Raw genomic sequence first — 25,851 nt, forward strand, 5'->3', positions numbered from 1 at the left:
CTGGCTTCGCAGACAGGGGGGAGCTGCCTGACCCTCACTCCTGACTTCCCCCATGTCCCAGCTAGTGAATGGTGTGTGGGTGAGGGGGGGGGGAGGATGGTGAAGTCTGAGACAGCTCCCTCCCTGCATTACTAGTGAGAGGCTGGCTTCACAGACAGGGGGGGAGCTGCCTGACCCTCACTCCTGACTTCCCCCATGTCCCAGCTAGTGAATGGTGTGTGGGTGAGGGGGGGGGTGGAGGATGGTGAAGTCTGAGACAGCTCCCTCCCTGCATTACTAGTGAGAGGCTGGCTTCACAGACAGGGGGGAGCTGCCTGTCCCTCACTCCTGACTTCCCCCATGTCCCAGCTAGTGAATGGTGTGTGGGTGAGGGGGGGGGGTGGATGGTGAAGTCTGAGACAGCTCCCTCCCTGCATTACTAGTGAGAGGCTGGCTTCACAGACAGGGGGGAGCTGCCTGACCCTCACTCCTGACTTCCCCCATGTCCCAGCTAGTGAATGGTGTGTGGGTGAGGGGGGGGGGGGAGGATGGTGAAGTCTGAGACAGCTCCCTCCCTGCATTACTAGTGAGAGGCTGGCTTCGCAGACAGGGGGGAGCTGCCTGACCCTCACTCCTGACTTCCCCCATGTCCCAGCTAGTGAATGGTGTGTGGGTGAGGGGGGGGGGGGGAGGGTGGTGAAGTCTGAGACAGCTCCCTCCCTGCATTACTAGTGAGAGGCTGGCTTCACAGACAGGGGGGAGCTGCCTGACCCTCACTCCTGACTTCCCCCCATGTCCCAGCTAGTGAATGGTGTGTGGGTGAGGGGGGGGGGGGGGGGGAGGATGGTGAAGTCTGAGACAGCTCCCTCCCTGCATTACTAGTGAGAGGCTGGCTTCACAGACAGGGGGGAGCTGCCTGTCCCTCACTCCTGACTTCCCCCATGTCCCAGCTAGTGAATGGTGTGTGGGTGAGGGGGGGGGGGTGGATGGTGAAGTCTGAGACAGCTCCCTCCCTGCATTACTAGTGAGAGGCTGGCTTCACAGACAGGGGGGAGCTGCCTGACCCTCACTCCTGACTTCCCCCATGTCCCAGCTAGTGAATGGTGTGTGGGTAAGGGGGGGGAGGATGGTGAAGTCTGAGACAGCTCCCTCCCTGCATTACTAGTGAGAGGCTGGCTTCACAGACAGGGGGGAGCTGCCTGACCCTCACTCCTCCGGGGTATTGTGATCTTCCTGCACACAGTGCCCTATCCCTGATACCAGGGGTGTTGTGATCTTCCTGCATGCAGTGCCCTATCCCTATTAATACCAGGAGTGTTGTGATCTTCCTGCATGCAGTGCCCTATCCCTATTAATACCAGGAGTGTTGTGATCTTCCTGCATGCAGTGCCCTATCCCTGATATCGGGATGTGTGCAAGAAGATCACAACACCCCCGGTATCAGGAATAGGGCACTGTGTGCAGGAAGATCACAACACCCCCAGTATCAGGAATAGGGCACTGTGTGCAGGAAGATCACAACACCCCTGGTATTAGGGATAGGGCACTGTGTGCAGGAAGATCACAACACTCCTGGTATTAATAGGGATAGGGCACTGTGTGCAGGAAGATCACAATACCCCTGGTATCAGGGTTAGGGCACAAGTTCTAGTCACATTGACTGATCACATTACTTGTTTTGTCAAGCTACCAACTGTTTCCATTTCCCATCCCCCATATACTGTCAGTAGGAAACTTGGTAACATGAATAAATAAGAGGGCAGCCAATAGGAATACATATTCATTCCTAAACTGACCTTAACTGACCTGAAAAGTGTCAAATTGTATCATTTTCAGTTAGTGCGCACTAACTCCCAGTTAGTGCGCACTAACTCCCGTTAGTGCGCACTAACTCGAGTTAGTGCGCACTAATCGGAAAAAAACGATTTTTAACGATTTTTTAACTAAAAAATCGTGCCTAAGACGATTTTCTTGCCCTGCCACACGATTTCTATCGTTAAGACGATATGGAAAACGATTCACATCCCTACAAGACTCCTCTCTATCCCCGACACTCTTTAACATCTACCTTCTACCTCTTTGCCAACTCCTCACCAACCTCAACCTAAAACACTTTCTCTACGCAGACGATATCCAGATCCTGATCCCCATCAAAGGCTCATACTCGAAAACCCTCGACTACTGGGAATCCTGCCACCAAGAAATCAAACGTCTCCTCAATAGACTAAATCTAGTACTAAACTCCTCCAAGACCGAAATACTTCTCATATCCCCAGAAAACAGCAATCTCACCGCTTCTCATCCAACCAACCCACCAACCACACAAGTGAGAGATTTAGGAGTGATAATTGACAACAGGCTGAACTTCAAAGCCTCCATCAACAGAACGACCAAAGACTGCTTCCACAAACTCCAAGTTTTAAAAAGGATAAGACCTCTCTTCCACGCCCAAGATTTCAGAACGATCCTCCAAGCAATTATTTTCTCAAAGTTAGATTACTGTAATGCTATCCTACTTGGTCTCCCTTCCTCCTACACCAAACCGCTCCAAATGGTACAAAACACAGCAGCCCGTTTACTAACAAACACCAGGAAAAGAGACCATATTTCCCCAATTCTAAAAGACCTTCATTGGTTACCAGTTCACTTCAGAATCATCTACAAATCCATATCCTTGATTTACAAAATCATCCATCAACACACCACAATTGACCTACAATTTCCTCTCCGCTTACACAACTCCACAAGACCTACCAGAGGCGCATACAGAGGATCCCTCCATGTACCCCCTACTAAAACCACCAGTCACATTACCTTAAGAGATCGAGCCTTCTCCACAGCTGGCCCACTGTTATGGAACTCCATCCCTCCCAATCTCATACAGGAGCCTTGCCTCCTAACCTTTAGAAAAAGACTCAAGACTTGGCTGTTTATGCAAGCTTTCCCAGACATAAATTAATGCACCTCGCCATCAACATATCCAACACAGCAGCTGTACCTCTTCTCCTTGTATATAATTTAGTCTCTGCTAAACTATCTTTATTTTCTCTGATCCCTGTTCAATAGATCTTGTTAATTGTAACTGTTTTTTTCGACACGTTATTTCTGTTTTTGTTGTAATTATTGCACCCCTCTTTATTTGTAAACCAGCATGATGTGATCATTTCATGAATGCCGGTATATAAAAACCATAAATAAATAAATAAATAAATAAATAAATAAATAAATAAAAGGTGGCGCTTTTGGCACTCAGCTCCTCTGTGGCACCCTTAAAGGGCTTCAGGATTTTTACAAGCTGTTTCATGACTGACCAGACATGATGCCCTAGGGGAGCCTGCACACCTATCTCCATTTCCCGAGACAGATCATGTAGGGGTGTCTGCTGCTCCACTATCATGTAGGTTGAATTCCAGTGGGTACCCACATCTATAATAAGATGCTTCTGAGGCATCTCTAATTCCTCCTGCTTTTCACGGAAAAGTTCCCCCGCCTTCACACTTTGGTGGAAGTGTCCAGCTACTTTTCTACACTTCTCTAGTAAACCATGCAGGTACACATGCTCTGGGTCCCTGGGCACCAGCCCCAGGGCCTCCTTCACTACTAGGTGCAGGGTGTGAGCAAAGCATTGTACAACCTGATATCCCCCATCGGATACTGCATTTACAATATTAGAGCATTTTTCGGTGATAAAGAACCCTGTGTTAAGACTTCTGGCTCTTTGATCCAGCTTCCAACCCTCTAACGTTTGTCCAATAGCTGCTAAAATATTGGCAGAGGTATGGGAATCATCCACCAGATGACTTGCAGCAAAGCCCACCTGGGCCCTGTTGCTCTGGTCCCTGTGGAGCTGCTTCCTGCTCCTATCTCGGCCAGGTCCCATCAGTGTGCCATCAGAGAGAGGAAGAAGTGGGAGGCATTTGTGGATATCCAGATGTCGCTTGATGAATTGCACACTGCTCCCCTGTGCCTTCACCAGCAGCACCTGCACATGGCTATGACAATGTTTGAACACATTGGGGATGACTTTTCTGCTGAAAGTAGCCCTGGAGGGCACTTTATAGTCTGGCGCTAGAAGCTGCAGCAAAAACCTGAGCCCCAAATTCTCAGTGACCTGCAGTGGCTGATCGTCTAAACTGATCATCTCACCGATAGTCCTTGCCACCACTTTGAAGGCTGCCTGCCTCTTTCCCGTTACAGTGCCACTGAACGCCACCCCATTTCCTTCATTGTGGGCTGTCGCTTCTTAGATGTAGCTGGAGACTGCTGCCACCGGCCTGCTACCTGACTGGAAGAAGGAGCTTGAAGAACATTCATCCCCTCTTTAAAGACTAGTGTCCTCTGCCTTGCAGAATGGTCCCCCTGACTACTACTACTACTACCATCCCCAGGTGGATATTGAAGGGGATGCTGCTTCTTCAGGTGATGCTGCTTCTTCAGGTGATGCTTCATCCCAGAATTGCTTAAGTGGCCCAGTTGCTTCCCTAGGCTGATTTCCTTTGCGCATTAGTTACAATGCACAAATCGTGGGTCCTCCCTCATTTGAAAATGGCTCCAGATCACAGATTTCTTTCATGATCCCTTACCTCTGTCTGCATCCTTGGGGGTGGTTGATGGTGGCACTGAATCCTTTAAGTGAGATTCTTCAAGCTCTGATTCAGAAGAAGAGGATGGCAAAACTGATTTTATGGCCTCTGCTGCACTAAGGGGTTGCACTGCTGGTGCTTTAGGTTTTATCACTTGTACTTCTACTTCTAAAAGCACTGGTGGTTGTACTCTGTGACTGCTGTTACTAATCCTTCCCTTTCCCTCTCCTCTGTCACAACAGGATCTGGCTGAGACACTGATGGAACTCGCATATGCTCCCAAAATTTCAAATTTTTGCGACTTGACAAGCCTGCCTCTCCTGCTAACATTTTGGATTTGAAAAGAAATCTCTCTTTATTTTGGTTGGGGGACTCACTGTTGTCTTGCTAACAAATCCCCTACCAACAACTGCGGGCTTCCCACATCCTCTAGTACCTTTGCCTGACATGATGGGATTTTATCTGCTGCAGTGCTGGATAAAAGATGTTTTAATCTTTATTTCTTAAAATGAAGTGGATGTGTGTGTGTCACTCTGACACTAGTGTGTCTACAGTATTGAGCAACACATAGAGAGAATGCACTACTGTAGAACTATTTTAGTATTTTGCTCTGCTGACTAGTGCACTGCATACACAAACACGCACACACAGAAAAAGCAAATAATGGTATAATTCCCTAATACGTGTGTAGTAGTACTACACAGCTGTGCAATAGTAATACATGGAATAAGAATTTAAATTAATCCACAAAGTGGCTGGCTGTACCTATGGTGGTGACTGGCACAGACTGCTCTCTTTGTGGATGCACTGACTCTTGTACACAGTACACACTGAACCAGACACAAAGTTAAAACACCTCTCTATCTTAGGTATTGTGGCAAAGTTAATAGCACGGGTACTACACTGGCTCACACAGTAATAGGTTTAAAGTTTAATAAATTGCTGCAAATACAGCCACTGCCAGGCAGAAGCCTGCCTTTCCTAAATGGAGGAGATGAAACAGACTAACCTTCCTCTAGGTCAGTGGCAGTGACAGTGAGATGTAAAAAATAATTAAAAACCTGTGGAAATTAACACAGTATGACAGCAGCTAAAAGGATTAGAAAAGTTGGAATGCTTCTAATCTTGATCAAAAGCACTGTTGATACAGAAGACTGCAGTAAAATATAGAATTCCCAAACAACAGCAAAGCATTATGTATCCTCCATGAGTGAGAGATCCAATGCAAGCTGTGACAGTCTGGAAATACTATAAGAAGAATATACAAAGCAGTGATTCACTGATTTAGAAAAATGCTTCCCTCTGATATATTGCCTTACTTTGTTAGTCCGATTTCCTTGACAACAGAGCCTGGTTCTCCTCTGACCTCACAAATGAGTCATTAGTAACATGACTGGCTGCTACGGATACTCCCAAATGACCTGCCCAGTGTCAGGCTCTATCTGTCCAGTGCAACCAATGTTTTTAATGGAAACATAAATGAATGACATTTGTTTCATTCGTTCAAATTGCTCATTCGTTTTTGGGGGCAAATGAATCAAACAAATATAGCATATTTGTCGTGGATTGACCATTCATTTTAAATGAATGCACATCCCTATTCTGCATCCCTGTTTCAGTTTCCTGAGCCAAACAGTCTTAGAGGAGAAATGTTCTGCATCCTTGTGGCTGTCTCTTGATTAATCCAGTTCAATAATTAACAGGTTCTATCTCTGTGCCTCTCTTTTCATCTATCCGATCAAACAGGAGAATGGACCTATATCTCCATGCCAAATCTTTGAACCATCCTAAAGATAGCAGGGTATGTGACACTGTGACAATCCTCTTAGCCATTCATCATCCCTAGAGGTGAAAAACTGTATTCTTTTGCCAATCCCATGAAGCATCTAGTCTAAGAAGTGAAAGGCTTCCTTGTTGGGCACCAAAGAGTTAATCTTTTGATTTCTGAAATGAAAGAATAAATACAGACCTCAAAATTAGAATAAATGTGAGTTATTCCTCCCATATATCCCAGAGGACATTTTAAGGTTGTGGTTATCACCTGACCCCATAATTATAAGTCACACACCTACTCATCATGTAATAAGAAAAGAAAGTCACCTGCGTATCTCCTTGTGTTTATTGCACCTGAAGAATTACAGGGGTCAGTGAAAAGTCTCCAGAGAGAGAATATAAAAACCCTTCAGTTTGAAAGACAGCACTGTGGCTCAGTTATTCATCATTGACAAGCTTTGTCATGACATCTCCTTTCCAGATTTCAAACTGTGTTTATATGAGCTTAATCAGCCTGTTTCCTTGGTTTTTCCTCTTTAGATCTCAGTCTGCATATTTGAACTTTCTCTGTTTATTTTCTGATAATGTCTCTCCAGTTTTCATTTAATATTTCTGAACTTTCTCTGATTATTTTCGTAGTCTCTTCTCTTTACACGTTATAGCGTGTGTCTTCGATTTATCTCTGTGTAAGTTCCATATCACTTTATTATTTTCCTCGCCTTTTTCTCTTGAATCTTCCTTGCTTCCCATGCGCTAGTGATAAAACCAGAGGCTTTGTAGAGAGGGTGAGGATATGAGACGTGTCAGTTGGGTGACTCTTCTGCTGCTCGCTGTTCACATAGGCGAAACCACGGCCTCAGGCTGCAAGCTGGAGCTCCGAGAGATGGCCCCAGTCTCCATGGACGGAGACTTTACCCTAGGGGTGATATCTGCAGCTCACGCTGGCGTGGTTTACCCCATCGTTGACTTCAGAGAGACCCCTCGCCCCGCACGCTGTGAAAAGTAAGTCTTCCTTACTGGAGGAACCATATTCTTAGTATGATTGCCAGTCAGGAAAGAGACATATATGCAAGGGGTAAATTATCTAACTATCCACACTGGGACAAAATCCATGGATATTTGTACTACCAGCTATGTACCAAGTGTCAAGGAGAATCTTTACCTCTGTTTTTTGTGCACTTATAAAAATAATGTGTGATGTGTACAGCTGAAAATGAAATCGGTGCCTGTTATTTTCCTCTCCAAACCTCTAAATGTGGCCCCAAAATTGCCTCTTATAAAAGTGGTTAAAAGGACACGTTTATAGAACAACACATGCACTTTTAGCTGCGTTATTTCGTTTAGGGCTGTGCATTCATTTGGAATTATTAAAGATGAATTTCGGTTCGTTTTGTTCCAAGAGGAAAAAAATATGAAACAAACTGGTGAAGCATTTTCAACCCCAGGGATTGAGAATGAATTCCTCATTTGTTTGTTTGTTTTGGGGATTTTTTTACCTAAAACCGAAAGCAACTTTGAGCCAGTCACATTTTTTAAGAATTTCTCTCTTGGATTTCAGAGAGAGAGGGAAGTGGTGATTCTGAACCTCTTACTCAGAGTGAAAGAAAATGTTTTTAAACAAGGTTTGGAAAAAGAAACGAAGAGAACATTTAACGTAAGGTGGATCTGCTGCCTGGTGTCACAGTGTCACTGTCTAAGAGGGGACACTGCAATTTAATCTATCCAGGAGGCGCATGACAGATGCCATTGTTCTCCACCCCTCCACATCCTTAATTCTGAACAATTCCCAGTCAAGGCCCTGTAATCAGGAAGGATTTGATTGAGGCCTGAGCTGCTGCTAGAAGCCCTTGATGAGAGAATTTAGTGAATCTGCGGGTTTCCACCACTGAAGCTCACCTGAGCATCACAGGGGCCTGTGCCCTTTCGATCGCAGACCCAACCTACTGGAAAATGCCTCTGGCAGAGCTGAGGTTTCAGAAAGACGATTTATTATGCTTTCTTCTTTATCCATGATTTTTGGGACCTTTTAAGAAGGAAATTTCTGATGCTGCGTTTAGTGGTTTAGCAATATAATTTTCTTGATTTTTTTTCTTGTTTTCTGAGCAACATGTGTCAATGTTTATTCATTTATTTATGGATGAGGATATTACCCAGCAGGGAGCAAGAGATTTTGGACCTGCGGGTTATAAGTATTTTGTAAAATAAATAAACGAACACTGTATTTCTTTAGTAATTTCAAGATGTTATTTCTAAAAGAGCCACTTTATTAGTGTCCTTTGTTTCTGACATGGATACAGAGTTAATATTTAAGCAATATTTCAAATTTAAGGCTGCAAACCTTTGTGGTGAGCAGGGTTTGTTTGGTTTTTTTTTATATCCAGATATCTCTTGTGAAACACACCACTGTAGGAAATTATTCCTTTCTCTTAAGCAGCGAACGGTTTCCCTTGGGGCTACTTTTTTTTCCTTAAGTTTCCCTGCAAATGCTTAATAACCTGCCAAGGAAATACCTATGTGTTCTTTGATCTGTCCACTTGGAGACATTCCTGATTGATGAATCTGTAGGTTTACAAACTGTTGGAGTCACTTGATTGTAGGGAAGGAGCCATTCTATATATATATATATATATATATATATATATATATATATATATGTATATTTCTTTCTTTCTTTCTTTATTTCTATTAGGGATGTGAATCGTTTTAGGACGATTAAAATTATCGTCCGATAATTTTAATATCGTCTTAAACCGTTATGGAACACAATACAATACAGATTCTAACGATTTATCGTTATAAATCGTTAGAATCGTGAGCCGGCACACTAAAACCCCCTAAAACCCACCCCCGACCCTTTAAATTAAATCCCCCACCCTCCCGAACCCCCCCCCCAAATAACTTAAATAACCTGCGGGTCCAGCGGCGGTCCGGAACGGCAGCGGTCCGGAACGGGCTCCTGCTCTGAATCTTGTCGTCTTCAGCTGGCGCCATTTTGGAAAATGGCGCCGAAAAATGGCGGCGGCCATAGACGAAAAAGATTGGACGGCAGGAGGTCCTTCCGGACCCCCGCTGGACTTTTGGCAAGTCTCGTGGGGGTCAGGAGGCCCCCCACAAGCTGGCCAAAAGTTCCTGGAGGTCCAGCGGGGGTCAGGGAGCGATTTCCCGCCGCGAATCGTTTTCGTACGGAAAATGGCGCCGGCAGGAGATCGACTGCAGGAGGTCGTTCAGCGAGGGTTCCGGCGCCTCGCTGAACGACCTCCTGCAGTCGATCTCCTGCCGGCGCCATTTTCCGTACGAAAACGATTCGCGGCGGGAAATCGCTCCCTGACCCCCGCTGGACCTCCAGGAACTTTTGGCCAGCTTGTGGGGGGCCTCCTGACTCCCACGAGACTTGCCAAAAGTCCAGCGGGGGTCCGGAAGGACCTCCTGCCGTCCAATCTTTTTCGTCTATGGCCGCCGCCATTTTTCGGCGCCATTTTGGAAAATGGCGCCGGCTGAAGACGACAAGATTCAGAGCAGGAGCCCGTTCCGGACCGCTGCCGTTCCGGACCGCCGCTGGACCCGCAGGTTATTTAAGTTATTTGGGGGGGGGTTCGGGAGGGTGGGGGATTTAATTTAAAGGGTCGGGGGTGGGTTTTAGGGGGTTTTAATGTGCTGGTTTTTCGATTTTTCGATTTTTCACGATTTTTAACGATTTTTCACGATATTTTACCCCCCCAAACGGCAACAATACGATTCCCTCCCCCTCCCAGCCGAAATCGATCGTTAAGACGATCGAGGACACGATTCACATCCCTAATTTCTATTTGCTTATTATTCACCCAGGATGTGGGCTCGAATTCTGTCTGTCAGAAAGGGTGTACCTTGCATTGGAATACTTTTTCCGGATATTTTTCCTTGTTTAATATGTATCAGTCAGAATATATGTTATTATTATTCATGTTTATGATGAATAATTAATAAAGAGATAAGTAAGACATAAATAAATAAGCAAACAAAGAAACTGGGATATTTTAGTCCCCAAATAAAAGAAAAGTGGAAAAAAATCCTTCTCCCCCATTCTGTCTCAGCGCCTTGCAGTGTTGTTTCACTGCTGGTACTGCCCAACCCATTCCTCCCGCCTTGCCTCTCTCTTAGCTAAGCTGGACTATTGTGGCCCTCAAAACGGGAAAAAGCCCAACGTCCCCCACATCCTCTCTCTCTCGGTTCAGTACCTTGCTAAGTTCTTCTGTCCCAGTTCCTACCCAGCTTCCTCCTGCCCCTCTCACAGTGCCTTGAGGTTTTCATGCCTCTGTTTCTGCCGCTTTGCTCCTTTCTCAGTTTTGTGGAATATTAACGTCACTGTTGTTGATGCCTTTTGACACCCCCCCCCCCCATAGGTCCTTTGGAGTTTTTTCATCTTACTTCATACCATAACACTCAATCTCTACCTTGGGGTATTGATGCTACTGTGCTCGCTGCCTTACCCCTTATTCTGTATCTTGGGTGTTGATACCATCGTGCTTGCTTTGAGGTTTTAATACTAGTTTTCCAGCTTTTATGTCTCTTTTTCATGCCTTGCAGTGCTTTCTCCTTCACGTTCACTGCTTTGGCGCTTATTCAATGCCTCGCATGCTAGAACTGGTTATACCTAACACAGGCGTGGCGATGTTTGCTGACCTGTCTGTGTTCTGATGTGTAAATCAGAACGTACATGGATGTTCCCTTCTGCAGCATGATAGAGGCCATGACTGCCTTGTACTTGTGAGCCCGCAAGCTGAAAAGCATTGCTGCTCTGAAACTCCAGCCTCAGACTCAGGATTAACATAAATGTGGGCAAGAGAGGATATGGAACAGCATCCCAGTAACATAGTAGCGTAGTAATGATGGTAGAAAAAAACAAATGTTACATCCAGTTTGCCCAACAAGTTTCTTATGGTAATAGCTGCCGTTCCGTGCAGATTACCCCATGTTTCTGTTAAGGGTAGTAACTGCCGCTCTGTGCAGGTTATCCCTATGTTTCTTTTAAGGATAGTAACCGCTAGGGATGTGCAGAGCAAAATTTTATGTTCATATTTTTTATGTCCGAAAGGGGGTCCCACTTGCGGCCAATATGGACATAAAAAAAATCCAATGAGTTGGGTATATGTACATATGTGCAAAAAAAAAATTTAAACCCCCTCACCCTCCTTAATCCCCCCCCCAGACTTACCACAACTCCCTGGTGATCGAGCGAGGAGTGAGGACGTCATTTCTGCAATCCTTGGCAAGAAGCATGTGACGTCGGTGGCACGTCGAGTGACGCGGCGTCACGTGATTCCCGGCGAGTTCGCGCCGGACGGCTCGTTCGGCCCAAAAAGAACTTTTGGCCAGCTTGGGGGGGCCTCCTGACCCCCTCAAGCTGGCCAAAAGTTCTTTTTGGGCCGAACGAGCCGTCCGGCGCGAACTTGCCGGGAATCACGTGGCGCCGCGTCACTCACGTGACGTCGCGTCTGAGTGACGCGGCGCCACGTGATTCCCGGCTCGTTCGCGCCGGACGGCTCGTTCGGCCCAAAAAGAACTTTTGGCCAGCTTGGGGGGGTCAGGAGGCCCCCCCAAGCTGGCCAAAAGTTCTTTTTGGGCCGAACGAGCCGTCCGGCGCGAACTTGCCGGGAATCACGTGACGCCGGCGTCACTCGACGTGCCGCCGACGTCACATGCTTCTCGCCAAGGATTGCAGAAATGGCGTCCTCACTCCTCGCTCCATCACCAGGGAGTTGTGGTAAGTCGGGGGGGGGGGGGGGGGGATTAAGGAGGGTGAGGGGGTTTATATTTTTATTTTGGCTCAACAATCGCGATTTCCCACATATCGAACATATCTATGTTCGATATGTGGGAAATCCGATCGTTTATGTCGAATCAATTTTTTAAGTAAAAAAAAAATATGAGTTGCGTTTTACTAATGCGGTCAATCCGAATGCACACCCCTAGTAACTGCCGCTGCATGCAGGTTACCCCCAAGCCTTATGTCAAGGGTAGTAACTGCTGCTCCATGCAGGTTACCCCCAAGCTTTATGTTAAGGGTAGTAATATGTGCAATCAAAATCAAGCCATTGTCAAACCCATAACATAATTGCTGCTAGCGACATTTTTACGGGGTGAGCAGCCTTCTTGATAATTCAGACATTGCTACCTAAACATGCTTTGCTTCGGACTTGGCTGTAGAAGCAGTCCTATTCTTTTTACCTGATGTCTGCATATCTGTACCCCAGACTATAAAAGTTGGGGCCCAACAACATTGGCTGTCATCTGAATCCAATTCCCCTTTTTGCCCCTGCCATCGGAGAGTAATGTTGCAGTTCCTTCAAAAGAATCAAGTCTAATTGATTAAGAATGTATAATCACCATGACTTTGTTAAACGTAGTAACTGCCAGTCCATGCAGATTACCCCCTTGCACCATTATCTTCATTTCCAACCTCTAGCCTTTAGGAATCCACATTGTTTATGTTTATCTCATGCCCTTTTGAATTCATTTACTGTTTTCATCTTCGTCCTCATCACCTCCTCCGGAAGGGCATTCCAGCCTTCACTAACCTCTCCATGAAGAAATATTTCCTCATGTTGGTTCTGAGTTGAACCCCCCTGCAATTTCATCTCGTGATTTCTAGTAAAATGTAAAAAAATAAAGGTCTAACAAAAATAGCAAGAAATATAGAAACATAGGGGTAGATTTTCAGACCGCTCGAATAGGCGTACTTTTGCTGGCGCATCAGGCGCAAGCAAAAGTACGCGGGATTTTAGTAGATACGCGCGGAGCCGCGCGTATCCGCTAAAATCCGGGATCGGCACGCGCCAGGCTATGGATTCTGTATAGCCGGCGCGCGCCGAGCCGCGCAGCCTACCTCCGTTCCCTCCGAGGCCGCTCCGAAATCGGAGCGGCCTCGGAGGGAACTTTCTTTTGCCCTCCCCTCACCTTCCCCTCCCTTCCCCTACCTAACCCACCCGCCCGGCCCTGTCTAAACCCCATCCTTACCTTTGTTGGGGGATTTACGCCTCCCTCTGGGAGGCGTAAATCCCCGCGCGCCAGCGGGCCGCTAGCGCGCCGGGACGCGACCTGGGGCGAGTCCGGAGGGCGCGGCCATGCCCCCGGACCGCCCCGGGCCGTAACCACGCCCCGGACCCGCCCCCGAAACGCTCCCGACACGCCCCCAAAACGGCGCTGCGCTCGGTCCCGCCCCCGACACGCCCCCCTCCAAAAACCCCGGGACTTACGCGAGTCCCAGGGCTCTGCGCGCGCCGATAGGCCTATGTAAAATAGGCTCACCGGCGCGCAGGGCCCTGCTCACCTAAATCCGCCCGGATTTGGGCGGATTTAGGCGAGCAGGGCTCTTAAAATCCGCCCCTTAGAGATGCATATTCAGCCACAGAGCGGCTAAGAAAGTTAGCTGGATTCACTTATCCTGCTAACTTAACCAGGATATTCAGCCTTGCAGTGCCATTGAATATACCCGGCTATTTTAAAGTTAGCTGGATATGTACATCCGGCTAGTTTTAGACCATCCCTACAGTGCAGCCTCCCCTCCCTGGAATGTCTACTTCCTGCCCCAGGAATGCCTCCACCTATCCAGCTAGAATTTAGCTAGATAAGCCATTTAATATTGCGGCTAATCCATCTAAATGGCTTTTGAATATCTACCCCATAGTTCAATAAGGGTCATCTAATCTGCCCCTTCTCCATGCTGTTGCAATATTATAACCCACACATGATGGTCAGCTTTCCCTTTACAGTTTTGCAACTAAGGTTTATCTCTGTTAATCCCATGCATTTTTTTTTAATGATACTGGTTTTTCCCATTACCATCTCTACTATGCTGTACTAAAAAAGGATGATGATTCTTCCATTTACACTGGTGTGGTCCACAGGCCTCCAAGCCAAACTGATGACCTTGACCGAGATTTGGTCAAAGACATCCAAAAGGTGGGATAGAAAGGGTGAAGTGTTGCTTGTTGGAGATTTTAATCTCAGAACATAGAATAGTGTAAAAATTGAAAACAGTATAGTAATTGTAGAAAATTATTTAAATGGATTTATTCTTTGAGGATTAGAATCTTTCAATGCATCTATCTAAAATTACACTCAAATACTCATAACTTAATCTTGCATGGTGTATATAATACAGGTAGTTCTGGATGGGTTCACAAGGTTCATGGATTTGACAGAAAAGGATGACTTTTCAGGCTTCCTCTGATGAGTCGTCATGAGAGGAAAGAGAGAAATTTCCTCAAACAGATGAAACACAATCCTTTTTTAGAGATACCAATGTCTTGGCCACAATACCAAGGCAGGAAACCATAGGGAGATCTGGGAGGAGCTCGCAAATCCTGGAGACTTTGTTGGAAATGCGAAAGAAACCTCTAATCATCTTTGCCGGCATTCGACCTGGGACCTGGTGGACGGGAGGTGAGGGGGTAGTGTGGGACATGGGAGGACGAGATGTTGCCTGAGTGGTCCGTCCACCCCCATTGCAGCACGTGGCTCAGAATTGCTGGGCTTGTTTTCCTGGAAGTGTTTTTTTTTTTTTTTTCAAATCAGAGGGTTTGTTTGTCCCATCGGAAGGCAGCCACGACCCCAAATGAGAATTCTGTGACCCTCATTTGGGGTCGCAACCTACCATTTGGGAACTGCTGCTTTAACGGCTGCTGGATATGGAAGGGGATTTTCCCCTGCACCCGATCCTTTCCCCAATAGTCCCCGCACCCCTCCCTCGCACCCGATCCGCAGGCCAGATAGAAAAGCTTGGCGGGTCTCATTCTGGCCCGCGGGCCGTACATTGGACAACCCTGATCCATTGGCTTCTCACCTTCCACAGCCCATTTAGGATCAGTTCCATCCCTAGCTGCTGCCACTCATGATAGCAGACAGAGAAAACCTGATGCAGTGTCTTTATTTTGCTTCTGTCCCCTTGTTGAGCCTGTCATGGGATTTGTCTAGGCATGCAGAGATTCCTAGTGGTCTCCTTTGAATCTTGAGTCCAATTTCTGAAGTTATTTTCAATCCTAATGGCAAATGCTAATCCACTAATTGTTTAGAAAGCACATTTTTTACAAAATCTATCAACAATCCTTAATAAAATTTTGACCAATCAATTTAAAGTAAGTAGTTAGTCCACTCATCACAGTTTAAACAAGATATAATCAAACTATTTTCAAAAATGATCAGTCATTAATCAATGAATAGTAAATATATCTCTGGAGTGAAAAAAATCATTAAATCAAAATGAATGCAGTTAATAATCATTAATCATAATATATCAGTGCCTAATAGTGAATAATAAATTAATGCTTCATTAATTATGAATCAGTCAATAGACAATAATAAGATCTTTAATACAAGTAATCAGTCATTATATATTACCAACAATCAACCATGAAATTATTTACTAGTCACAGATATAAATGTGATGCATGTACCGAAGAATATGTGAAATTTCTGTAATATTACCAGTAAGCTATCAGGGCCTGAAATATTTGTTTCATGTTTAGTTCCTTAAAAGGATTTATGTTTATCAGAAAGGAGCAAGATTTTGCTGTCACATTTCCCTATGGTGAATCATGATGATGGATGTCTGGTTTCCTTCTAAAGTTTTCAGGTGCGGTATTACCGTGACATATTGGCCATCATGTTTGCCATAGAAGAAATTAACCAGAACCAGCATCTGCTGCCAAACCACACTCTGGGATTCCAGATCCTGGACTCTTGTCTTTCTGAGGTATTGGCACTCCAGGGCACTCTGCAGCTGCTGTCTGGAGGGAAACCAACATTCCCAAATTATAAATGTGAGGCTAACCTTACTCTGGCAGGAATTCTTGGGGAGCTTCACTCTTCGATGACAGAGATCATGGCCAGGGTAACAGGGGTTTTCAGGATCCCGCAGGTATGAGATTCTTCTCTTGTTCTGTCAGTGACCTGGTACTGTTTGACTGCATTTTATCTGCACCATCCTAGTTTTATCGGGCTCGAATTTCAGCCGCTGAATATCCATGCACAAATCACTATTTAGCCAGATAAATTATATCCAGCTAAGTTAGATCAGCTCTAACTTATCCAATTAACATAACCGGATAAGAGCGAATATCGCTACTTATCCAGTTAACTTAACTGGATAAGTAACGCTGTCCTGATCCGCCCACTGCCTGCCCACTTTTTATGCAGCTAAAAGATAGCTGGATAAGTAGGACTTTTCTGGCTATCGAGCACTGAATGTGCTCTGAACATGCCACCCATCATCTTTGCATCCATGGACTCTCAGTTCCTTCATTTCTCTAAGAATTTATTTCATAGTTTATTCAGTTTCATACTTAGAAAAAGGATATTATGCATTTGTCAAGTTTTAGAGTAATTTATTCATGCTTTATTATTTCAATATAGTTGGTTAAATGCAATATATATACAAATACTTCAGCAGTTTAACTTTTCACAATTTCTAAAGTGGCACAGTATATCATTAAACTAAAGCACTGCAGAGATTTGCTAATTCAGAGAAATTACAGGCTATCAAACCCTTGAGATTAATTAGAAAGAACTCTCAGACCTTTGTAATATATTTATGGACTAGTCTGTTTCTCACCAAATTGGTCAGCATTCGGAATTGATAGCAAAGCTATGTGGTTTCTGTCTGAGAAGAAAAGTAGCATCCATGTGCTTGTCAGGAAAAATAAGTAGCTTCATAACTCAGAGCAGTATCAATTTGTGTTCTTTGTTTTGACAAAAAAGAGCAGAAGCAGGCCTGAAAATTCCGGGGCCGCATGCCTGAGGAAGGGCACACAAGGCTTCTGGCGGCTACTGGGCCATGAAGAAGGAAAAGTCCATCAAGGTCCCCATGGACCAACTGCCAGTGTCCACTGCTGAAATCAAGAGACCACGTAGCCGCTGGCATACCACAATCCACCAGTGGCCTGAGTTACGAAGAAGCTGCTTGACTCCCCCACCCCTCAGATTCCATGAGAGATATAGGACTGGGTGAGAGGAAGGAGTAATAGTGTGTGTATGAGAGAGAGGAAGCATGTGCATGTGTGAGAGCATTTGTACATGAGAGAGAGGGAGCCTGTGTATGTGTGTATGAGGGAGAGGGAGCATTTGTGTAAGCAAGTGTACACATACATACATACATACATATTTATTTATTTGTTTATTTAGGCATTTTATATACCATCATTCCAAAAGAAGATCACAACGGTTTACAAAATCAGCATTCATATTCTTGGTCAACATTCGCATACTGTGTCAATATTCATATTCTAGGTCAACACCACAGCAAATACATATTCTACTTCATATTCATACATATTCTAGGTCAACACAACATATTCGTATATTTTCTAGATTTGTGTGAGATCAAGTGTACATGACAGAAAGGGAGCCTGTGCATTTGTGTATGAGAGAGGGAGCTTGTATGTATGTGTGTGTGAGAGTCTATGTGTATGAGAGAGGGTGTGTATACTTATATGTGAGAGCATGTGTACTTGAGAGAGAGGGAACATGTGCATGTGTTGAGAGAGAGGGAATTTGTGTATATGTGTGTGTGAGAGCTTGTGCATATGAGAGAGAGGGAGCTTGTATGTGTATGAGAACCTTTGCATATGAGAGGCCAAATGATGACCTGCTGGTGGGCTTCCTGCCAACAGGAAGAAGAAGACAAGGACCACTGGGGGGGGAGAGGTTGTGAGTCATATGACAGGTTGTGACTGAGAGGGAAGGGAAGGGGTATGAGTGAGGGGGTGAATGACTGAGAGGGGTGGGAAGGGAGTGAGTCACTGAGAGGGAAGGAGTTGAGTAGGGGTGAGTGGGAAGGAGGGAAGATGAGAGAGAGGAAAAGGGTGTTAAATAATTGAGATGGGGTGAGTGACTGAAAGGTGAGTGAAAGAAACATGTTCTTTCTAAACCAAACATGGGAGAAGAGCAAATGATTCTGGATCTTCTGCTCTTTCCTTCAGGACTGAGAAATTCAGTCATCGCAGAATCTTCCAATGTTGTAAAACACCAGCAAGTCTACAAATTGTTCCCTTCAACAAACATGGATGCACAGGAACAACACTCACATTGGAGGATTAATATCTCTAAACCTTCTTATACAGGTTTCAACTTTACTCTTTCAAAAAAGAAAGAAAGATTACACCCAAATAAATGCCTTTCCTGGCACTAATCCAGTAGTTCTCAACCCAAGACACACCTTCCCTGGCAGGTTTTCAAGATATTCACAGTGATTGTTCATGGCAGAGGGTTACAAATCGCCTTACAAATCTATAAGATATTTTAGGTGAAAATAAACAAAAAGATAAAGATGAGTTAGAAAGTATTATGTTCTTATATTCTAACCCCCAGGGTAATTTTCAAAAATCCCATTTACACACATAAAATTGCATTTTATGCCTGTAAATGTTTTTTTAAATGTACCTCCATAGTAAGAATATTATCCAAATATCCATATGCTAGAGTACATCTGCTTTCTGCATCTGGTAACTTTTTTCCCAGGAAAATATTAAACTCAGCAGGATAATTGAAAAATCCAAATGGAGTTCTCCTCAATATACATTGTCGCTTTCAAAAGGTAAATGGCAACTTTAAATTGTTGATAAACTATAACCAGGTATAATGCCAGGTACCATTCATTTTTTTTCAAGATAAGACTGTTATACCCTAAGTAAGTCCTTCCTTCTGAAATTTTTAGAATATCTTGCACTGACTCATCAAAAGTCAGTTATTTGTTCAGAAATTAGCTTGCTTTTAAGTTCTGTGGGAACCTGGGTGATATGTAAATTAGTCAGACCACAGTCATATCCATCAATAGCAAAGAGGTGATTCTGCAAAGTCCTGAAGCATAGAGTAAATCTCCCAGAATCCTGTGCTCTTCTCCCATCTTTGCTTGGTTCGGAGTGATGAGAATCTTTGAAAGCATGCTCTGAGAATTGGGCAGACATCAGCAAATAATTGAGGCACTGAAAGCCAGAGGGACTTGCATGGCAGAAAGCAGAACTGAGGCACAGGGTGTAAATAAGAAGATAAAGTGGCAGGGGGAGAGATTCTGATGGTTATATTTCAAAATGAGTTTTAGAAGTTCCCCCAATTCATTGCTTAATGCTCTCCCTACTACTGCACCTGTTCCTCTTTGACATCTTTGTAATCTCCATAAAATAAGTTCTGTGTTGTAGAAGGGCCTGTATCATTATCCTTTAAAACTTCACTTAATACTATCAATGTGAGTCACACCTCTAAATAGTCCTGTGGATATAATGTATATGATGGAGATGATAGAAACATTTCTCTTTTCAGATCAGCTTCTCAGCGCAGCACCCAATGCTGAGTGATAAGCTTCAGTTCCCATCTTTTCTACGCACCTTACCTGCAGACACTCTGCAACCCCGGGCCATTGCCCAGCTGCTCCTGCATTTCAACTGGACGTGGGTGGGAATCCTGTCCTCTAACTCAGACAGCAGAAGCCTGAGCAGCCAGAAGATACGACAGGAGATGGTGCAAAATGGTGGCTGTGTGGCTTTCCTGGAGAAGATTGATGATCGCTATCCCAGTAAGAGGCTCGCAAGGGTGGCAGAGATAATTTGTCAGTCCTCGGTGAGGGTGATTGTGTGCAACTGCTATGAAATGCACCTTAAACCTATCTTGGAGCTCCTTTATCTTCACAAGATTATCAATATGATCTGGGTCTTCTCATCAGGGTTGACTGTCAACCCACACCTATTCACCAAGGAGTCATGGAGGCTGCTCAATGGCAGCATAGTATTCATTGGCTCCACCAGTAACATTGCCAACTTCACCAATTTTCTCTACCACATTGGGCCTTCTGCATACCCATGGGACATTTTCACCAAGCTCTTCTGGGAAAAAGTATTTGCATGCCAATGGGTAGGAGAAAACATCACACACAAGTTGGCCAAAGCAGATGACATCCGATGCTCGGGAAAAGAGGACCTCAAAACACTGGACCCAGAACTCTTTCAATTGAATGATTTAAGCCTTTCCTATCATGCTTACCTGGCTATTTATGCTTATGCTCATGCCCTGCACAACATGATTTTGGATGTAGCTGAAGAAGACATTTTTTGTATGCGCACTAACGTTCAGAATATCAAACCATGGCAGGTACTGGTAATAATAACAAGAGATTTTATAGTTGTAACATTCAAACTAGATTCCTATAGTGCAAGGGTACCCAAATCAGTTCAGGTGATCGCACAGCAAAATCTGAATATTGGAGTTAGCCAGTTAAGTTATCTGGCTATAACTCTGACCCAGAACACCAACGGAATGCCTCCGACATTCTGGCTAACCATTTTTCTGGTTCAAATGTTAGCTGAATAAATCACAGAGATGGGAAATTTGAAACCCATGCTTTGTCCTTCTAAGTCCTGAACTTAGATGGACAACCTGTCTGAATATATGATTATATATGGCTCTGAATCTACTCTCTGTTTTCCCAAAGACTCAAAATGAGAACAAATGTTTCAGTACATTTGGTCTAATTCATTAAATTAGATGTTCTGAAGAAAACTGGTCTTGCAAGACAATGAATTAAAGCTGTCAATCGTGGTCCAGCCAGGTGGCTCAGTGACACAGCCTTGTGGAGTCAGGACAGCGGATGCATTCTGTCTTGGAGGAATGGAGTCCAGTCATTGTACAACAGTGAAAATTAGTGACCATTCATAGGGCTCATGATTGCAGGGCTCTGGACTAGCCCTGACACATATCCTTTGGCCGAGAGCTGTTACTGTAAAGAATGGGCTAAATGAGCTGGGAACAGATATATCATAGGAGAACTATTCCCAGATAGCTGTAAATGAAAGCTCATGGTACCTGATTCCAGCCTTGGTTCTGTCTTAACTGAAAGAACCCCACCCCCACCCCCCTCCAAAAATAAAGTCCCCGTCATTTATTGCATATCATCCGAAACCTTTCTGTTGCTATTGAAAAACATTCAATGTGGTGGTTTCCCCTGCCTCCATTTACAGAGACACAGAAGTGATGTCCCTCAGTCTGCACATCCTCCTTCAACTCCAATCTAGAGTGGAAGTGAGATCCATGTTTTCTTAGGGTAAACAGAGCTACAATTCTGTGCTTGCCAAGTGACAAATACAAGGCTGTATTCAGCTGGTCAGGTTTACTTGGGTGAAATAGGGATCAATGACTGAAGCATGGTGATAATGGAGCAATGAGGCAAAATGCCAGACTGGGGAGAGGAGAAGCAGAGGTGAGCATCCCTAGGGAATTCATAAAACCTGCATCCCTGTAGAGATTATCTACATATTTAGCATAATGCCTCCACTTTATCATTCAACAGGTCCTCCATTATCTGAGGGATGTGCGTTTCACAACAGAGTCTGAGCAGGAAGTTTACTTTGACGTGAATGGAGATGTGCCTACTGTCTTTGACATCAAGAATATCCAGATAAAACCGGATGACACTAGCAATCTGATAACAGTGGGTAGATATGATGCCAGGAATTCTCCAGGGGAGGAAATCACTCTGAACGTCAATGCCATCTTATGGAACCAAGAGTTTAACAAGGTAAGGATGAAGGCTTGAAGATTCCTGATAGATCAGTCTGAGAAGAGTAAAGTGGTGCACATAGTGAAAAATAATCCTAATTACAGATGCACAATAATGAGACAATACATTACATCTTCAGGTCAGTGTGTGGTGGTCAATGGCTGTCAAAAAAAGCAAATAGAATGTTAGGAATTATTTGAAAAGAAATGAAGATTTAAACTGTGAATATGATAATACCTCTGTATAGATGCATGATGTGACCTCACCTTGAGTATTGTGTGCAGTTCTGGTCACCCTCATCTCAAGAATAATATAGTGGAACTAAAAAAGAGAAGAGTATACAGAAGGGCAACAAAAGAATAAAGAATATGAAAGGTTAGGGTCCTTTAGCCTGGAGAATTGATGACTGAGGGGGGGATATGATAGAGATTTATAAAATCATGAGTCAGATGGAATAGGTAGATAGGGAACAGTTATTTACCCTTTCGTGGGGACACCCCACAAAAGTAGCAGGGAGCAGATTTAAAACAAACTGGAGAAAATATATTTTTCCATTTGATACAGAACCTGTGTAATTTGCTGTTGGAGGACGGAGTCGAGGCAACTGGCATAACTGGGTTTAAAAGGGTTTTTGGACAAATTCATGGAAGCTAAGGTCCATAAATAATTACTAGACCGGTGAACTCAGGGGAAACCCACTGCTTACCCCTGGGAGTGCGCAGCAAGGAATTGGATTTACTCCTTGGGATCTACTGGGTACCTCCTAATAACCCGGATGCCTCTGCTGGAGACAGGATGCTGGCCTTGATGGACTCTGGTTTCACGCAACATGGCAGAAATTTTATTCTAACGTCATAAAGTTTTATAATCCACAGACCCCTCGCTCTGTCTGCAGTGAGAGCTGTCCCATTGGATACAGGAAATCTGCCAGACTTGGTCAGCCCAGCTGCTGTTTTGACTGCGTCCCTTGCTCTGCTGGAGAAATAGCCAATGAAACAGGTGAGCCACCTCTGGAGCAACTGGAGATTTTAAAATCTCCCTTGTTAAAGCTAAGTGCAAGGAACAAGAACAACTAGCCCAAGAGAACCACAAGGACATGGATGCCACCACAACACCAAAGGAAACAGCAGGGCCATTTGGAGGCCCACAGGAAAAAGGAAGGGCACTGAGAGGCCCATATTGGACATGAGCAAAGCAAGGAACATGCAGACAAGGGAGGCCTAGACAGGGCAGGAGCAAGACATGGAATAGACAGACAAAAGGCCACTGGGAGGCAATAGACAATACTAGGACAGTGCAAGGAGCACATAGACTAGAGTGGCCATTGGGAGGCCTAAAGAGAGTAAGAGCAAAGCAAAGAACCGGAACAAGGATATTAAACAAGAGTACATGAACACGGGGCCAAAGAAAGAGAGGAGACTGTATGCTGAGCTGGGAGTATTCTGTGGGGAGGTTCTTATAGGGCTGGATTTGCTGCATCATATAGCCTTCAAGATGGTGGCTAAAGTGGGTCCAAGTGGATCACTGAGTACATCTGCTGGGAAGGGCCCGCCTAGCAGCCAGATTACAATGGGTTTAAGTTGTACCACATTCCCAACATTGTTTAAGAACTGGGGTTCATCTTTTACCACACCCATATCAAACTTCAGTCTCGTCTACAGAACTCACATATCTAAAATGGCATCTAGTAAACTTTTAGTAGTACTACAACAGCAGGCATATAAAATATTTTCCCACACATGTCAAAACATGATAATACCAGGGTCTCCCCTCCCAGATTTGTGCACTGCAATCCAAAAAGAAGGTCAATTTTTGGGAATTCTCTATACCAGTATTATGGCATTGAGATCTTAGACTCCAAGTTATAATCTATTTATTTACAATGTTTCAGAGATAACATTTAGTATTGACAAAAGACCTATTGAATCTTCTATAGTTATAAAACATATGAACAGATTGTAACAATAACAGGCTTGTGACTGGTGTTTCTCTTCTATTTCAGATACAACCAAATGTTGGAAGTGCCCAGAAGACCACCGACCCAATGAATGTCGAGATAAGTGTCTTCCAAAGGTCATTGAGTTCTTAGCCTACCAGGACACCCTGGGGGCAGCCTTGGCTGCAGTTGCTATCATTCTGTCCTTGGCCAGTATCCTCATCCTCACAATCTTCTTCTGGTTCAAGAACACACCAATTGTGAGAGCCAACAACAGGGGCCTCAGCTACCTTCTTCTTTGCACCCTCATGCTCTGCTTCCTCTCTTCCTTAACATTTATTGGCTTTCCCATGAAGCTCACCTGCATGATACGACAGCCTGCTTTTGGCCTAATCTTTACAATCAGCATCTCTTGTATATTGGCAAAAACTGTCACGGTTGTCATTGCCTTCAAGGCTGTCAACCCCCACAATCAGCTCCGAAAATGGGTTGGGCCAAAGATACCCAACCTTATCATTGTTTTCTGCTCCCTCATCCAGCTTGTTATCTGCACTTATTGGATTTCTAGCCATCCTTCTTTTCCTGAGAACAACACCAGATCTGAAAGCGGGAAGATAATCGTTGAGTGTAATAATGGGTTGACCATACTCTTCTACTGTATGCTGGGATATATGGGCTTCCTGGCCATCATTAGCTTCATTGTGGCCTTCCTGGCTAGGACATTGCCTGACAGCTTCAATGAGGCCAAGTTTATCACCTTCAGCATGCTGGTCTTTGTGAGTGTCTGGCTGTCTTTCATTCCCGCCTACCTCAGTACACAAGGGAAGTACATGGTCGCGGTGGAGATCTTTGCCATTCTGTCCTCGGGTGCAGGGTTACTCTTCCTAATCTTTCTCCCCAAGTGTTATATTATTCTCATAAGACCAGAAATGAACACCAAGGAAAAATTAGTAGGAAAAAATTCAACAAGGAAATAAAGTCAAAGTCATATGCCCAGAAACTGCTCCTTAGAAAAACAAAACAATTCTGTCCACAATATTTTAATTGTCTGTAAAATACTGCTTACTTTGTTTGTCAAATTAATAAAGATAGTCACTGTGTTTGAAGAATAATTATTTTAAACTGCTATAAAGAGCCAAATCTCTTACTCGGAGATGCAGGCTTTTAAAGCTTTTGGTACAAAATCTCATTGGGAGTACTGATATTAACTTGGAGAGCACTGAATGAATTCTGAGTTGAAGCAAGTATCAACTTTCAATCAATCAATTAATTAATTAATTAATGTAGTTTATTTAAAATATTTTTATTCTGTTTTCCTGGGCCAGTGTCCTTACAAAGCTGGAATACAATGCTAACAATTAATGTCTCAAACTTCACTATACTATAACCAACTTATATATTGGATCCAGCATAACAGCAACAATAAGTTGCCTTGTTAAGAAATGATACAATCTGTAAGATCATTATCTTTGCCACAAAGGCCTCACATTCAAAAAAATTAAAATCCTCTCCTTTCCTTTAAAAGCATTCCCCCAAAATTTCCTGATGAAAACCATCGGGGATACATTATAAAGCATTCAGCCTATCCAATATTCCCTGACCTCTCAAAGAGAGCATTACATATCCTATATGTTGAGAAACATCAGGACCGAAAGAAATGTACTTAATTGGTTCACCTCATTCCTCGCAAACAGATCTTTCCAAGTTAAACTCAACAATCATCTCTCTGACACATTCCACTGCTCAACTGGTGTTCTGCAAGGATCAGCACTTTCTGCAACCTTATTTAATATCTAATGCTGCCTTTGTGCAAATTACTAACAGACCTAGGATTAAATTCTTTCTATATGCTGATGATCTGCAATTCTATATCCCACTTACAACATCATTTGATAAAACAGCATCACTTATCTCTGAATATATGGTCATAATAAAAGAAAAAATTGCACAAATGAAACTATTGATGAACCCCTAATAAACAGAAATAATTTGGCTGAGCAGAAACCCACCAAAATCTTTTCCACCAGGTATAGACCTCGGAAATTGCCAGTTAATCCCAG

At 44.1% G+C, this 25,851-nt stretch overlaps 1 protein-coding gene across 1 annotated transcript; it reads left to right on the forward strand.

The window, feature by feature from the left end:
- The first annotated feature begins 7,128 nt into the window (after positions 1-7,128).
- On the forward strand, positions 7,129-24,768 carry LOC115081077 (vomeronasal type-2 receptor 26-like). Its single transcript, XM_029585588.1, has 6 exons — positions 7,129-7,337; positions 15,939-16,230; positions 19,626-20,450; positions 21,646-21,873; positions 22,731-22,854; positions 23,858-24,768. Exons 1-6 carry the CDS (start codon positions 7,129-7,131, stop codon positions 24,766-24,768), a joined length of 2,589 nt encoding a protein of 862 aa, XP_029441448.1.
- The last annotated feature ends 1,083 nt before the right edge of the window (positions 24,769-25,851 follow it).

Source organism: Rhinatrema bivittatum, chromosome 19, assembly GCF_901001135.1.
Source record: "Rhinatrema bivittatum chromosome 19, aRhiBiv1.1, whole genome shotgun sequence".
In the NCBI taxonomy this organism is placed as follows: Eukaryota; Metazoa; Chordata; class Amphibia; order Gymnophiona; family Rhinatrematidae; genus Rhinatrema; species Rhinatrema bivittatum.

Excerpts from the sequence above, each read along its gene's own strand:
- LOC115081077 (XM_029585588.1), top strand. The coding sequence starts at position 7,129 with ATGAGACGTGTCAGTTGGGTGACTCTTCTGCTGCTCGCTGTTCACATA. Across the intron at positions 16,231-19,625 it reads GGGTTTTCAGGATCCCGCAG|ATCAGCTTCTCAGCGCAGCA; the intron begins GTATGAGATTCT and ends TTCTCTTTTCAG. Across the intron at positions 20,451-21,645 it reads AGAATATCAAACCATGGCAG|GTCCTCCATTATCTGAGGGA; the intron begins GTACTGGTAATA and ends ATCATTCAACAG.